The sequence below is a fragment of the Crotalus tigris genome, unplaced genomic scaffold (assembly GCF_016545835.1).
Source record: "Crotalus tigris isolate CLP2741 ecotype Arizona unplaced genomic scaffold, ASM1654583v1 scf7180000018525.42219311030:4301911, whole genome shotgun sequence".
In the NCBI taxonomy this organism is placed as follows: domain Eukaryota; kingdom Metazoa; phylum Chordata; class Lepidosauria; order Squamata; family Viperidae; genus Crotalus; species Crotalus tigris.
In genome coordinates this window covers 1218496-1231801 of record NW_024097057.1, presented here as the reverse complement: position 1 = coordinate 1231801, position 13306 = coordinate 1218496, and the positions used below count along the sequence as shown (strand labels likewise).

General features: G+C 38.0%; 1 protein-coding gene across 4 annotated transcripts in view; it reads right to left on the bottom strand.

Moving 5' to 3' along the window:
• The window catches only part of NFATC3 (nuclear factor of activated T cells 3), a 47274-nt gene that overhangs the window by 19993 nt on the left and 13975 nt on the right, over window positions 1-13306 (bottom strand). For 3 of the 4 annotated variants that reach the window (XM_039353499.1, XM_039353500.1, XM_039353502.1), the window contains exon 3: window positions 7073-7235. In XM_039353499.1, coding sequence (XP_039209433.1) covers window positions 7073-7235 — 163 coding nt within the window. Of the gene's footprint in view, window positions 1-7072; window positions 7236-11224; window positions 11302-13306 lie in introns of all 4 variants that reach the window. The other variant, XM_039353503.1, reaches the window with a different exon arrangement.

Below are 13306 nucleotides of genomic sequence, written 5' to 3'. Positions count from 1 at the left end.
CACAGGTTAAAAAAGGATATATGCAGTGTTATCTTCATTTTAGATGTCAAAAGGGTCTCTCTCTCCCTCCCTCTCTATCTTCCCTTGGTCTGCCACTCCTCTTCCCCCACTCTCTCTCTCTCTCCCTCTCTCTCTCTTTCTCTCTCTTTCTCCCCCTCCCCTCCTATCTGCTGCTCACCTGGCAAGCTTCAGGCTGTTGTCCAACAAGATCAGGGGTATGCAACCTCGTCTCTTTTATGACTCATGGACTTCAACTCCCAGAATTCCTGAGTCAGCCTAGCTGGGCTAGCTAGCTCTCTCCTGCCCTTCCTGCTTCCTGCTTCCTTCAGAGACGCAGCAAAGGGAGGAGCTCCGCCCAGAAAGCTTTTCAGCTCCTCGGGGAACACTGTGAGTGCACTCTCTTTTACACACACACACACAAAACACACACACACACACACACACACACACACACACACACACACACACACAGAGAGAGGGAGAGAAGCAGGGAAGTGCAATTGCCTCCCTCTGTCTCTGTCTCTCTCTGCAAAGGCAGAGGAGGCTGGGAGCCACAGGGGAAGGCTCAACGAGCCGCATGCGGCTCCGGAGCCGCAGGTTGCCGACCTGTGATCTACAAAAACTGAACAGATGTGGTGTTTTATTTTTCCCCATCATATTTATAAATTTAGTTCCTTCCCTCATTTTAACTGGGTTTGCTGTAATTCCATTAATCTCTCCATGAAACTTCCCCATCTCGGGAACGTCCATATTTTCCTTTCTTATATGCCCTAACAATGATGGCAATGAAGAAAATATAATACGAAAAAACAACCAACTAATTTATCGTTAGTGAATTTATCAAGCATAAATTACTCAGATTGCAGAAACATTTTTATATTCCTTGGGGGTCAGTTGTGACCCCCCCCCCCCACAATCCACAAATAACCTGTCAAATCACAAAAACCTAAGGAAATGATACAGTGATGAAAAGTGAACTGAAAACTCCTTATGAATGAAGTTTAATATACCTATCCCAGGATGTGTAGACTTTTACTTCTCAATACAAAGGAAATAATAGCAGGAGCCCCCTTTTTTTTCTGAGACCCTTACAATAGCTACTGTCCAATCTCTCTGGCCTGATTTAAGACACTTTTCTATTTAACAATTTCCCCTGCCAAAACGTATCCCACTTATGGAAAAGTCCTCTGGTTTTGTTTTGAACAGACTATGTCCTCCCATTTTTTGCTTTAAAAAAAAAGGAAATATGGCAGTTGCACGTTGACTGTGCAACCCAAAATATTAGTACAAGTGGGACCTTTATAAACCTTCCAATGGATACTATATTAAATGGCTGATATTAAATACCGATCTGTGTCCTCTACGCAGACACTACACTCTAGCGGTTGTCTTACAAAAAGGAAACAGAACATGTTTAAAATACATTTACAGTTCCTACAGTTGCCCAAATATAGGCATGCTTATGTGCAATGTATTTTTATTCCATAAATATAATCACATACTCTTCACACAAGGCATCATGAGGAATATTGTAAATAATGAAAAGTTACAGCACCATCTCATGAGTGACCTCTAAAAATCCTCCGCCAGTAACTATATACTGTGACACACAACCCATTGCTTTGCAGATGAAACTCTGCCAAGCTGTTTGTGTTTCTGTATCGTTTCCATAGCAAAAGTCAGTGTATGCGTAAGTTAAACTAAAGCTGGAAGGCTAAGGAGAGAAGGTCACTACAGGATAAGCTACAATAGCCGCTCTCTAAAACACCTCTAATTGTGGCAGAGTGTTGTCACAGGCGGGTTTCCTTAAATGTGGATGCAAGGCAGAAATAACAAAGGAGGTTAGGAAAAGGAGAATTTATTTACTGTTTCACATTTTTCAACCTTTCTCTGAAGCCAGTGCCTTGCAACTCATTTCAAGGTCAAACTTTTGGCTACCTCAGCTAACAAGCTATTTTAGCATGGTGTGACCCATTCTTTAATGGAGCATTAACAAACGCAGTTACCTTCCTTGACTGAATTGGGTGGGTGCCTGTAAGCAGGACGTGGCATAATCCATCACACTTATTAGCACCACAGATTAATGCAACAGCAATATCCCAAATTTTAAAAGGCAAGGGTTTTCTTTCTCAGCAAACAGAAAGTGTTTGCTTTTCATTTGTCTTTCTGACTGTATTTGCCCTTCTTTGATCTTGAGCTGCTTTTTGTTTGCAGTGCATAAGCAGAGAGATCAAAGGAATTATGGATAAGGGAAATGAGAACATATGTTCTGATCTGATGTAAAAAGCAATCTGCAAGGCGTGCCCAACGCTTGCTTTCACTGGGGCACTTTTGCAATGTAATCAGCGAATGCTAATCAACGTTCCAGATTCAAATTCCACTTCTAGATGTCTAGAACATTTCATAAACTCACCTAAAACTCATCAATAATGGAGTTAAAAGCGAGTTATAATTCAACCATCATTTTGGCTGAGCAGAAAATATCTCATGACCAAATACAGCAGTCCCTAATATTAAATAAAAAACCTACCTGTACTTCAGACTTCTATATCATAAACTTCCAGAATTAGAATAGAATAGAGCTGGAAGGGACCTGAGAGGTCTTCTAGTCCAGGCCCCTGCTCAAGCAGGAGGATCTATGCCATCTTAGATAGGTGAATGTCTAATCTCTTCTTAAAAACCTTCAGTAATGGGGCGCCCACAAATAGATACTGTACTCTTTGAGTTACCGACCACAATTCAGCCTAAAACGTCTGTTGTTAAGCGTGACAGTTGTTAAGTAGGTTTCGCCCCAGTTTACGATCTTTGTCGCAACAGCTATTAAGCGAATCACTGCAGTTGTTAAATTAATAACCGGTTGCTAAGCGAATCTGATTTCCCCACTGACTTTTCTTGTCAGAAGGTTACAAAAGCGGAATCACATGACTTCGGGACACTGCGACTATTATAAATATGAACCAGTTGCCCAGTGTCTGGATTTTGATCATGTGACCAAGGGGACGATGCAATGGTCGTGAAAAAAGGCCGTCGTAACTTTGAACGGTCACGAAATGGACTGTTGTAAGTCGAGGACTACCTGTGTAAGGCAGCATTAAAGAAAAAAAATTCATCTTGAAAACACGCAAGGCGAGTCAGGGAAAAGCAAGCTAACATTAAACATTAGGGTTCCAAATAAAGCAGTTCCGTCAGAATCGCTCTGTCAATTCTCCTGCAAACTCTCCAGGTATCAGCGAGGTATTTCAAACTGGCTAAATTCCAGTCCCGTACATACAGATTCCAACCACCAAAAAATCCCAGTGGACATGTATGTGGGGCAAGGGAAAATGTAGGTTCAAATGCAAAAAATGGGAAAACGAAAGAAAAGCAGAATAGATTTTGCGAAAAGCTATTTTTTTTATTTATTTTGGTAAATAGTAACAGGGATGAAAAAGGAGAAAAGGGGCAGCAGCTGACGCTCTAATTCCAACAATCTCTTTTGAGACGCTCAAGAAAGCAAAACGTGCACATAGCAGGTGTGTTTATAAAACTTACATCATTCCTATTTAGCCTTAAAATAGAATCCGGTTATGGAGCTTTTAGACATCTCTAGAGAAAAAATAAATGAGATGAATAACCACCAAAAAGCAAGAGCAGCTGGAGATAAAATCCACTTTGCAGCACTATATCAAAATTATCTGAAGAATGAACACTAAATGTGACAGAAAGCTGATAAATAAAGGAACTGTTTGAACATATAACAAAGAACTGTGATAAGGAATGTGCTACATTCAATTCTAAGTTAGAATTTCCATAAGTCCTCCATTACACTTCTGGTTACCTATCAAGCAGTTTACACTAGGTTATCTTGTTTTACAATACTTTTTCTTTTTCTGCTGACATACTAAGCCCTCACTTGCACACAACAAAGCAGGAGAAATGAGGTATTGCACTAACTGTTTCTCAATTAACTAACATATCACAAGCTTTCTCCCTGACAGATTTTTTTCAATGATTCATTGAACAGTAAAAATCAAACCTGCATAACACTTGTCCAACATCAAAGTTCACTGTGCTTCTCAAATCTGGGTCACCATTACATCTTGTACATTTTCTCCAAACACTCTAAAGAAACTGATCTGCATAAAGAGTTTGCATTTGCATCAGGGTTGAAGGATAAAGAAAAAAAGGACCAGAAATCCTCAGTGCAAATCTTTGAATACTTTTCAGCTAACTTCTTGAACAGAATGGGTCAAATGTTTAATAAAATTGAAAGAGCACATTCTAATCCAGCTGCAAAATGTAACTGCAATAAATCTCTAATTTAAAAAAAATGTTTTATAAAAGTAATTTGTTAACAATTCTAATGGCCACATTATGTTGCCGATTCATATTAGTTGCATGCCCATTAAGACTTCTTATTTACTGTATACTTGCACCTTTAATTTCTTGTACTCAATCAAAACCTAGCCTTTTTTCTGTTGAATTTTATCTTGTGTGTTGCAACTCTTTTTTTCCACCTTCAAAAGCCTTTAAAAATGTGAGTCTGTTTTCAACAGAATTAGTAAGCCTTTCTGCCTCTGTGTTGTATGCACATTTGATAAGCAGCTCATCCACCTCCTCTGCCACAATATCTATTTTAATGCACAGGGAAGATTGACACAGATCAATTAATGACCATATGCTTACTACAGTATTTGCTTTATCATCCATTTGCTCCCTCTACTGTAGCAAACTTAAACCCCTTATCAACACGGGTAATCCTCAAGTTGCAATCACAATTGTCTCCAAAATTTCTCCTGCTTAAACGAGACAGTTATTAACTGAGTTTTGCCCTGTTTCGTGACCTTTTTTTGTCACAGTTGTTAAATGAATCACTGCAGTTGTTAAGTTAGTAACATGCTTGTTAAGTGAATCTGGCTTCCCCATTAATTTTGCTTGTCAGAAGGTTGCAAAATGGGGATCATGTGACGCTGGGACTCTGCAATTGTCATAAATATCTGCCAGTTGCCAAGCATCTGAAATTTGATTATGTGACCACGGGGATGCTGCAATGGTCATAAGTGTGGAAAACAGTCCTAAGTCACTATTTTCAGTGCCGCTGTAACTTTGAATGGTCATTAAATAAAGTAAGTCAAGGACTACCTGTAAGAAGGCCGCTTTTTTTAAAAAAAAAAAAAACAACCAGAGGTTGTTAAATGCTTTGCTAGTATAATATTAAAGAACTATTCTAAGCCATTCTCATTATCTGAGACTAGAGCCCTGGCCTGGAATATTTTTTTTCCTAAGAAACCTTTAATTCTTGTAACCAATAAAATGATTCACACAGGAACATTGGCATCTTATTCTAAAAGGCTGCCATTTTTGCAGGCTTTCTGAAATTTCCCACGCTCTTACTTCTCCCGTTTTTGAAGTTGGAGACATAACTTCTTCTCCAACGTTTCTCATCCATTCTAGATAATGATTGTGAAATAATATTTGCAAGCTCTTTCAGTACCTAAGTGTATAATCAAACTCTTAAGAGGCATGAAATCATCTCTTTGCTTATATTGGGTACAAATCATTCTTTAGGCTGGCAAAGCTTCTCTTTGCCACAGTTAACATCAAATTTAACTTTTTCTGAGCATCATCTTCCTCAAACATCATCTTCCTTTTAATATAGCCAAGGAAGCACCTGTTCTTACCTTCTTATCATTCACAACTATTGTTCGTGGTCTTTTCTAATATTTTTATTTGGAAAATATTCGTCAAGAAGTCAGGAACTACAAGTTTATTTCATGCTACCTATATGTAAGAATCTGATCTACTAATGGTCAAGGCAAATTGACACCAGGTTTAGGACCTAGAGATGCCAAACTGATGATGCATTTGACCCCAATCTCAGGCTCAACCTAGTCATTTCTTACAATACTCTAATAAAAGAAGCAGCATTTGATTTTCTAATTTCTTTCACTTATTATATAACAATGTAGCTCAGATATGGACACAATCCCAAACTCATGGATAAGGAAATAAATAAACTCCAGTGAACAGAACTGAACTTACTTCCAAGTTACTGTAAAGTTGTACTGGATTATGTATTAAACCTAACAAATTCAGTGCAGTATGTCTAAAAGCCCATGCCTACACCAAAACTATGCACCGTGTACAAAAATACTGTCTGCAATCAGTGGCTATTTTAATGTTTGCCTAAATATTACATACTGTGTTAATGTTTAGCACATACAAACTAAGTATTTGTTTGGCATTCACCTACTTACCTTGTTTTACGCTCAAGGGACCATGTGCTTTATACGCTAGTTTATACCTAATGTCTTAAGCATTATGAAAAAATATTCAACCTCCTGTTAACGCACGTAAGTAGAAAGGCAATAAATGTGTTGCCTACTGCTTCTCCAATAAACCCAAAGCCAGCACTCTATAGCTAAATACCATTTGTGTGCAAACTATAATCATGCTATTTTTCCATTTCTCTATCACATGTTGGAACAAGAGAAAGAGTATCACAGTAATAAAAGTGCACTTGCTCCTGGAAACACCCACCATTTGCACTGCAGGGATAATACAAGTCTTCTAATGCCTACACAAAATATGCACAAATCAGAATTCTGGTTTTCATTCGTAGCAAGTATACTACTGTGCGCAAGAATGACTTCAGCCAAATTTCTTGTCATTTCTAAGCAAGCCATAAATTATCAATAAGTAAACCATGGCTTCTGATACTGTGAGCAACCCACAAGGAGATCTGACTATGTTCCTAGAAAATGAAGTTATTTTAAATGAAGTCTAATAACAGAAACAGCAAGTTAGGAGCAATTAGCAGTCCTAGCTGCTCATGAATAATAAGCCAGCACTCATCAGAGTTCTGACACAATTCTATCCAAACACTGTTCATTCCTGTAGACAATTATTTTTATTATAACCAAGAACATGTAGGTATAAAGATATCTGGAGATGACCTTGGAGACAGGAGGAAGACTATTGCTTAGGCTGCAGAGTCCTCATCCTGTCCCCCCCCCCAGGGCCATTCCCGTATACCATTACAACAGGGGAAAATGTGGTTCACAGAAAAGGCACATATTATAGCATCTCTTACCTTCACTACAGGATGTCCACCAGTTGATGCTTTTACAGCTCCTCTGCTGCCTTCTGTCTCATAATGTGCTCTGTGATGGGTTTTTGGCTGTACTTCTATTTTCAGTTCGCATTGCCCATATTGTGTGGGTAAAGGCCAGTCTAGAGGCGGCAATGAAGATGTGCTAAAACCAAGAAGTGCATATATTTCAATATATATTCATGTAATATTGTTCTATCCTCCCTTTCAATGTTTTTTGGAGGTAGCCCTATAAATGCAGTAATAAAGCTGTGCAATATCTTAAACAAAGCAAAAACAGACTGTCTTTTTCATGTTAAAATGTTATTTTGTTTTAAAATAATTCAATTATAATTGTTTTATATTAACAAATATTAAACTAATTATCAGGAAGGAGAAAGCAGATGTGAAGAACCAAGAAAAAAAAATAGAAAAAAATTTGCATCAACTGTTTTTCCCCCAGACTCTTAATAGCTCTCCTATGCATGAAGAGGCACAGTGACAGCTAAAACTCTACTACAAAAGCGCGACATATTTCATAAACCTGCACTATCTCCACGCATGATACTCTGCATGACCTAACTCATAACTTTCCAGAAGCATTTAAGCCTTTTGTCAAGCATACCAAAGTGAACTCTCTGCGGAATTCCTTTCATCCAGTTTTACTATCCCTCAACAAAGATCCAATATGAATTGCAGTATTGTCGTTATACACACATTAAACATGTGTTAATGGAACATCAAGCTACAGACTAGCTACACAGGATTCTTACTGCAGGAAAGATAAATATTAAAAATAAAAAAGATTAGCTAACAAGCTAGGATTTAAGCACACTGTATTGTGATCACACGAGAAAGTGCCTAATGCAATCTTAGTAAAGGAGGCAGGTAATCCTTTCAAGTCCATTTTTTATAGAAAGAGTGTAAACACAATGTGGCATGAACAGTGAGCTTGATAGTTAGCAGGAAGAACCGTTGCTGAAGAACATTTCACACTACGGGAACAATAAATACAGAGGACCACTTTACGGAGAAATCATTCTGTATTATTCCAAAATATTTATGACTAGGTTGTAAGACTCCTATTTCTGAAGTAATGGAAAGACTACTGCTAATGAACTATATAACCCTTCTTCCAGAGCATAAGCAGACACTAGCTATCAATAATCTACTGAATCTGTACAAGATCAACTTTTCCCTCAATAGATCCTAAACTGCTACAGCTTGCTTTCATAGTTGTCTGGTTTATTTAAACTTAACTTCTAAAGTTAAGCGATGTCCTCCTTATTTAACACAATCACCAGAGGGTTTTACCAGGTTAGAAGTAGAATTACTAATCTACTTCTTCCCTAATCAAGGGACTAGTCAATCATTCACCCTTTTCCAAACTGCAGAAGATGGAAAATCAAGGAGGATTTCAAATATATCTTTAAAAAGAAATCAGGGGAAGGGGGGGGGATGTTGTCATCTGGGCTGCTAGGGCATGAAATGTGAAAGATGATCCAAGACCTGCTTTATAAACTAGTGTAAAAAAGAGCACTGGTACAGATATAGTAGCTGTATTAATAGTAATAGGTGACATTCACCACTGCTTCTTCCTGTGAAATATCAGCAAAAGGAGAATGGAATATACAAAAGGTCAAAAAAGTCAATAAAAACTAAACTTATAAACAAACAAAGGTACAAAATGGATTTGCCAATAACTACGATGTCAAACCAGGTTGTTTTCATAGAGGAGGCCCTGTTCTTAATATAACTATTAGGTATGGCATCCATGTGGCCTTATTGCTATTAATATTTCTTGTGCCCAAGATTAGAGAAATCTATAGTGATTGGCTGCTGTACTATTGAGAAAGTGATAATTAAATTGAAACCGATACATTAAGTTATGCAAAACAAACAAAACATTCCTTAGATCATTGAACTGATTCTTTTAGATATTTAACTAATGGATTGTACAAATCAAAAGATACGTAAGTTTAGGTCTAAAAGCAACCCTCGCATAACATTTAAAAGGAAATTAATCAATAAAGCCTCCTTTTAAAAGGAGGATATGATCTGGCCAAGTAAAAACAGTATGTTGTATGCAACATGCTGTTTTTATTTTGTTGCAAACACCTGCACATCACTGTGCCGTTTTAGTTAGCTGTGGTTAGTACTGAAAGAAGCTGTTTACAATTGCTACAACTGAGCTTCATCAAAGTATGGGGGGGGGGGTGTCGAATGGTCAGCTACAAAATTGTTCCCACTCAAGATTTCTAATCTTGATATACTGGGCTTTTTGCTTCCAGCCATTCTATTGTGAACACTAAAGGAGCTCTCTTAGGCTTGCTAAACCAGGGTTGTTTTGCCAAAGTCTGCCAGCATAAGAAACAAACTGTTCGAAACAGTATCAGTTGCTCAAAACCAATGGCTATGAGAGATCTTTCATCTTTCTGAAGTTTTTCTTAAACGGACCAATTTTGAAGAGTTAAATACTTGCCAAGTTACTTTTGATTGATACTGGAAACTTTAGCCAAGTTAAATGTTGAGGTTTGAAGAACTGATTAGCAACTAGCTATTCAGCATAGGTTTAACTTGGTCCGTTTCAACCATGATCAGAGATGATGGAACCATGATACAAAAATGTCAGGAGAACTCAGCTAGGAAACACAGACGTGATGAAATATAAGAAACTTCTGTTTCATGGCAATCTAGGAGAACTTAATTGTGGCTTTAAAATCAAAAGCCAATGTTTAATGATTCAATGTTTTATCGCAACTTTAAAATGTTAGTATGTTTGCCACTAATAAAGAACTGAATTAAAAGAAACACTAGGCGAACAAATATAGCTATGTGTAAATGTTTTAAGTTCTTAATATCTATATAGTTTAAAATGTTTATTTTTGTAAGACATATGTAGGCACTTTGAAAGTCCTCAACTTGTATGAGCACTTATCCCTTGGTCAAGAAATAAATTCATAGGCTAAGTTCACTCAACATAGCTGACTAATTTATATACATTATTGGTGAATAATCTAGATATTAATTTTTTTGTTCAGGTTTCTTTCTGTAGACACAGCTACTAACAGCTTTCCATTGTAACGTCACAGGAAATATTTGAATTGCTAAATCAGAATTTGGAGTACTGTTTAGAAGGCTTATTTGAACACTGAAAAGCCTAGCCTGAATGGACTATAAAAGAAACAGCACTAGATTCATCTTTCTTAACAAACAAATAAACAAACAAAAATACTTAGAAGTTAGTAGCCAGGATTGTTTTTTCCTGATTGCCCAATCCTTTTCCACTGCGAACTTTCCTTCTCTTCTTTCATTCTAGTATCTTCCAATAGTCTTTTTTTTTTAACTAAAGAGCAATTAACAATTTTTAAAATAGTAAATAACTGTTAACTCCCTGCACGCTTCTGATAAAAGGAGAACATCTGTTAGGTATCACTTGTGATACTCCCCCTTCCTTATCACACACAAATCTCTTTTGAACTTTCTATATTTGGGGAGTGAAGAAGAGGAAAAGGAGAAAAGAATAAATGTTGATAACTTTACAGGGAGTCAAAAACCAGACTTCTCAAACTAAGCTTGGTCAGTTTTAACTTTACAGGATTGGAGGAGGGGGATTTAGCCTTTGGTATGAAACTAACTTCGTGATTATAGTTCTGTTATGTGAAACTCCAGAATTAGGTTAATGGAGTAAAATCAGGGATGTGGTAATGATAGTTTTGCTATCAACACAGTCTTGTGCACGTTTAACAGAATCGTAATAATAGATATCCTCCAACATGCAGAACAGAAATAAAATGCCACATACGGACAGATACTTTCCAAATTCCACCATGTTCAAAGAGAATGCACATAAAAAATACAAATGCAGAGTTTGCATATATTACTGTTTTAAGTGCAAAGCCTACAGCCGTTGCCTTTTGAGTCCAAGACAGAATGTTCAGTTCTGTAGCATGTTTTCGAAGGCATCCCCACCACTATTTTTGAGAACAACTGAAACTGCTGATTTTCATCTCTAAGCCCATCAAGTTTCAGAAAAGCTTCTGTCAGAGATCCGGCAAGTGGCCGTTTCAGATAAGATGGTTTCTTGGGTGAAAACTCAGTTCTGGAATTCTCTCCACCGTGTTACGTCTTACACTTCCATTAAAATGAACTTACTTGCTCTTATGATTCAACGGAGCTTTTCCAAAACTGGTACTCTCTGTAGTTAAGACCATTCAGTGAAGCAAGTTATGCTGAGAGAGACAAAAAAAGCCACTGAGCACCTTTTTATGGCTGACGGTGAACTTGGACCTGGGCCGCCTCGCTCACAGTCCAATACTTTCACAATTAACATCACACTGGCCCTGTGTGGAAACCACAACTGTCCAAAGACAGGAGCCAGAATGTTTTCTTGGAACAAGAATAAGAGCCACAATTTACTAATTTCCATTTTCTTTCATTTCCTTTCTTTGTTATGGATATATACACTGTTTCTTTTCTTTTATAATGCATTTGCTAAAGAATCCTGTTCCATATTCTCTAATAAAAAGATGCTATTCCCCCCCTCCTTTTTTTTTTTTTTTTTTGCCTGCAGGCTGCAGCTTTACCTTCTTCCAGGTTTAATTGTGGAGCTCCCTGTCGTAAGAGCAATGGCTTCCCTCATGTTCTCAGATGCTTTCACGCCCCTGATGGATTGTTTTAAACTTCACTCCTCCCGTTAGGATGTTAACATCAAGTGTGGTCTTACTAGAAGCTCATTCCTGCTGACATTAGGTTCACTAGAGTTACGGAACCTTCTAATCCATGTCAATTAGTTGTGTTAATTCAAATCATTAGAATTACTTCCCAAGTACGGACTGGAGGCACTGCCTATTCTTCCTTGGGCGGCCAGATCCAGCTTGTGGGTGTGAGGAGAGAGCTTTGGATTTTGTCACTTCTTTAACATGCAGACAAAGCCACCTGAGTAGGTCATCCATCAATTTAAAGGTTATGGTATCATCAGTATGCTGGGGACATCCTATTATACACTGCTACACCAGGGATGCTAACAATGCCTTGGCTCAGAATCTGCAGCCTGTGATAGGCTGAAGTTGAACCCAAATATATCAGAGTTACAATATGTCCATCAAAGTGTCTTGAGATCTCTAGTACTGTATTTAGATAGAATAGTACTTCCCCTTGAAAGAGTAGCTCCACAAGATATTGGTCCTCCTAGACTTGTGGTTACTACTCGATTGACAGGAGGAGACAGTGGCCAAGGGCTATAATTTAGGTGGGGTGCCAACTGTGACTCTGTTTAGAGCCAAAAAACCTTGCAACGTTAATTCATGCCCTTACCACCACTCACCTAAACTATTGTAATCTATATACTACAAAACTTCTCATTGTTGTGATTTTTAAATGGGCATCACAGGGCAACATTTTTTGAACCAAGGTACTTTAAATGGGCTAACTTACAGAATGTATACAAAATTTGGGACCCATGACTTCCAAGAGAATGAAATTTGAGGAAGTTGTGACTGCTTCAGTGCTACTGGCTACTGCTGTGGCCACATGGTCTTCATTTTCAACATTCCATGTCAGTTTCCCAGCCAGTCTCACAATCCCTTGCTCCCTCCCCCACTTAGCAGGACCCACTAACCTGCCTGAAGACAAGAAGGGAAGGGAAGGAAGGAAGGAAGGAAGGAAGGAAGGAAGGAAGGAAGGAAGGAAGGAAGGAAGGAAGGAAGGAAGGAAGGAAGGAAGGAAGAGAGATTCCCAATACTCCTAGAGTTCCACAAGAAAATCTGAATGGGTAAGCCAGTGGGAAGTCAGAAGTCACCCCTGCTCCCACTGCTTTTTTCCCTCGCCCTTGGTCATTTTGTTTCTTTGTTTAGATAAAGAAATATCAACTCAAGAGACTTTAATATCCCAAGAAAACAGATTCTCAGTCCCTAATCTTCACCTCTGATCATGTACATTAGTGTTTCCCAACTCCCCAATGTTTAAGATGTGTGAATTTCATCTCCCCAAATTCTTCCCAGCTGGCTAGGGGATTCTGGGAGTTGAAATCCACACTTTAAAACTTAAAAGTTGACAAAGTTGGGCAACACTGAGGCACTATAACAGAGTAAAATGAAGGTGGGAAGCAGGCAAAACAAGTATAGTTAGAACAAGCATGAAACAAAAATAAGGAGCTACTTATGTGAATAGAAACTAGAGAAGATAAAAAAAAAGAAAAATCTATCTTGAAAAAAAAATACCCTCCAACAACACCTG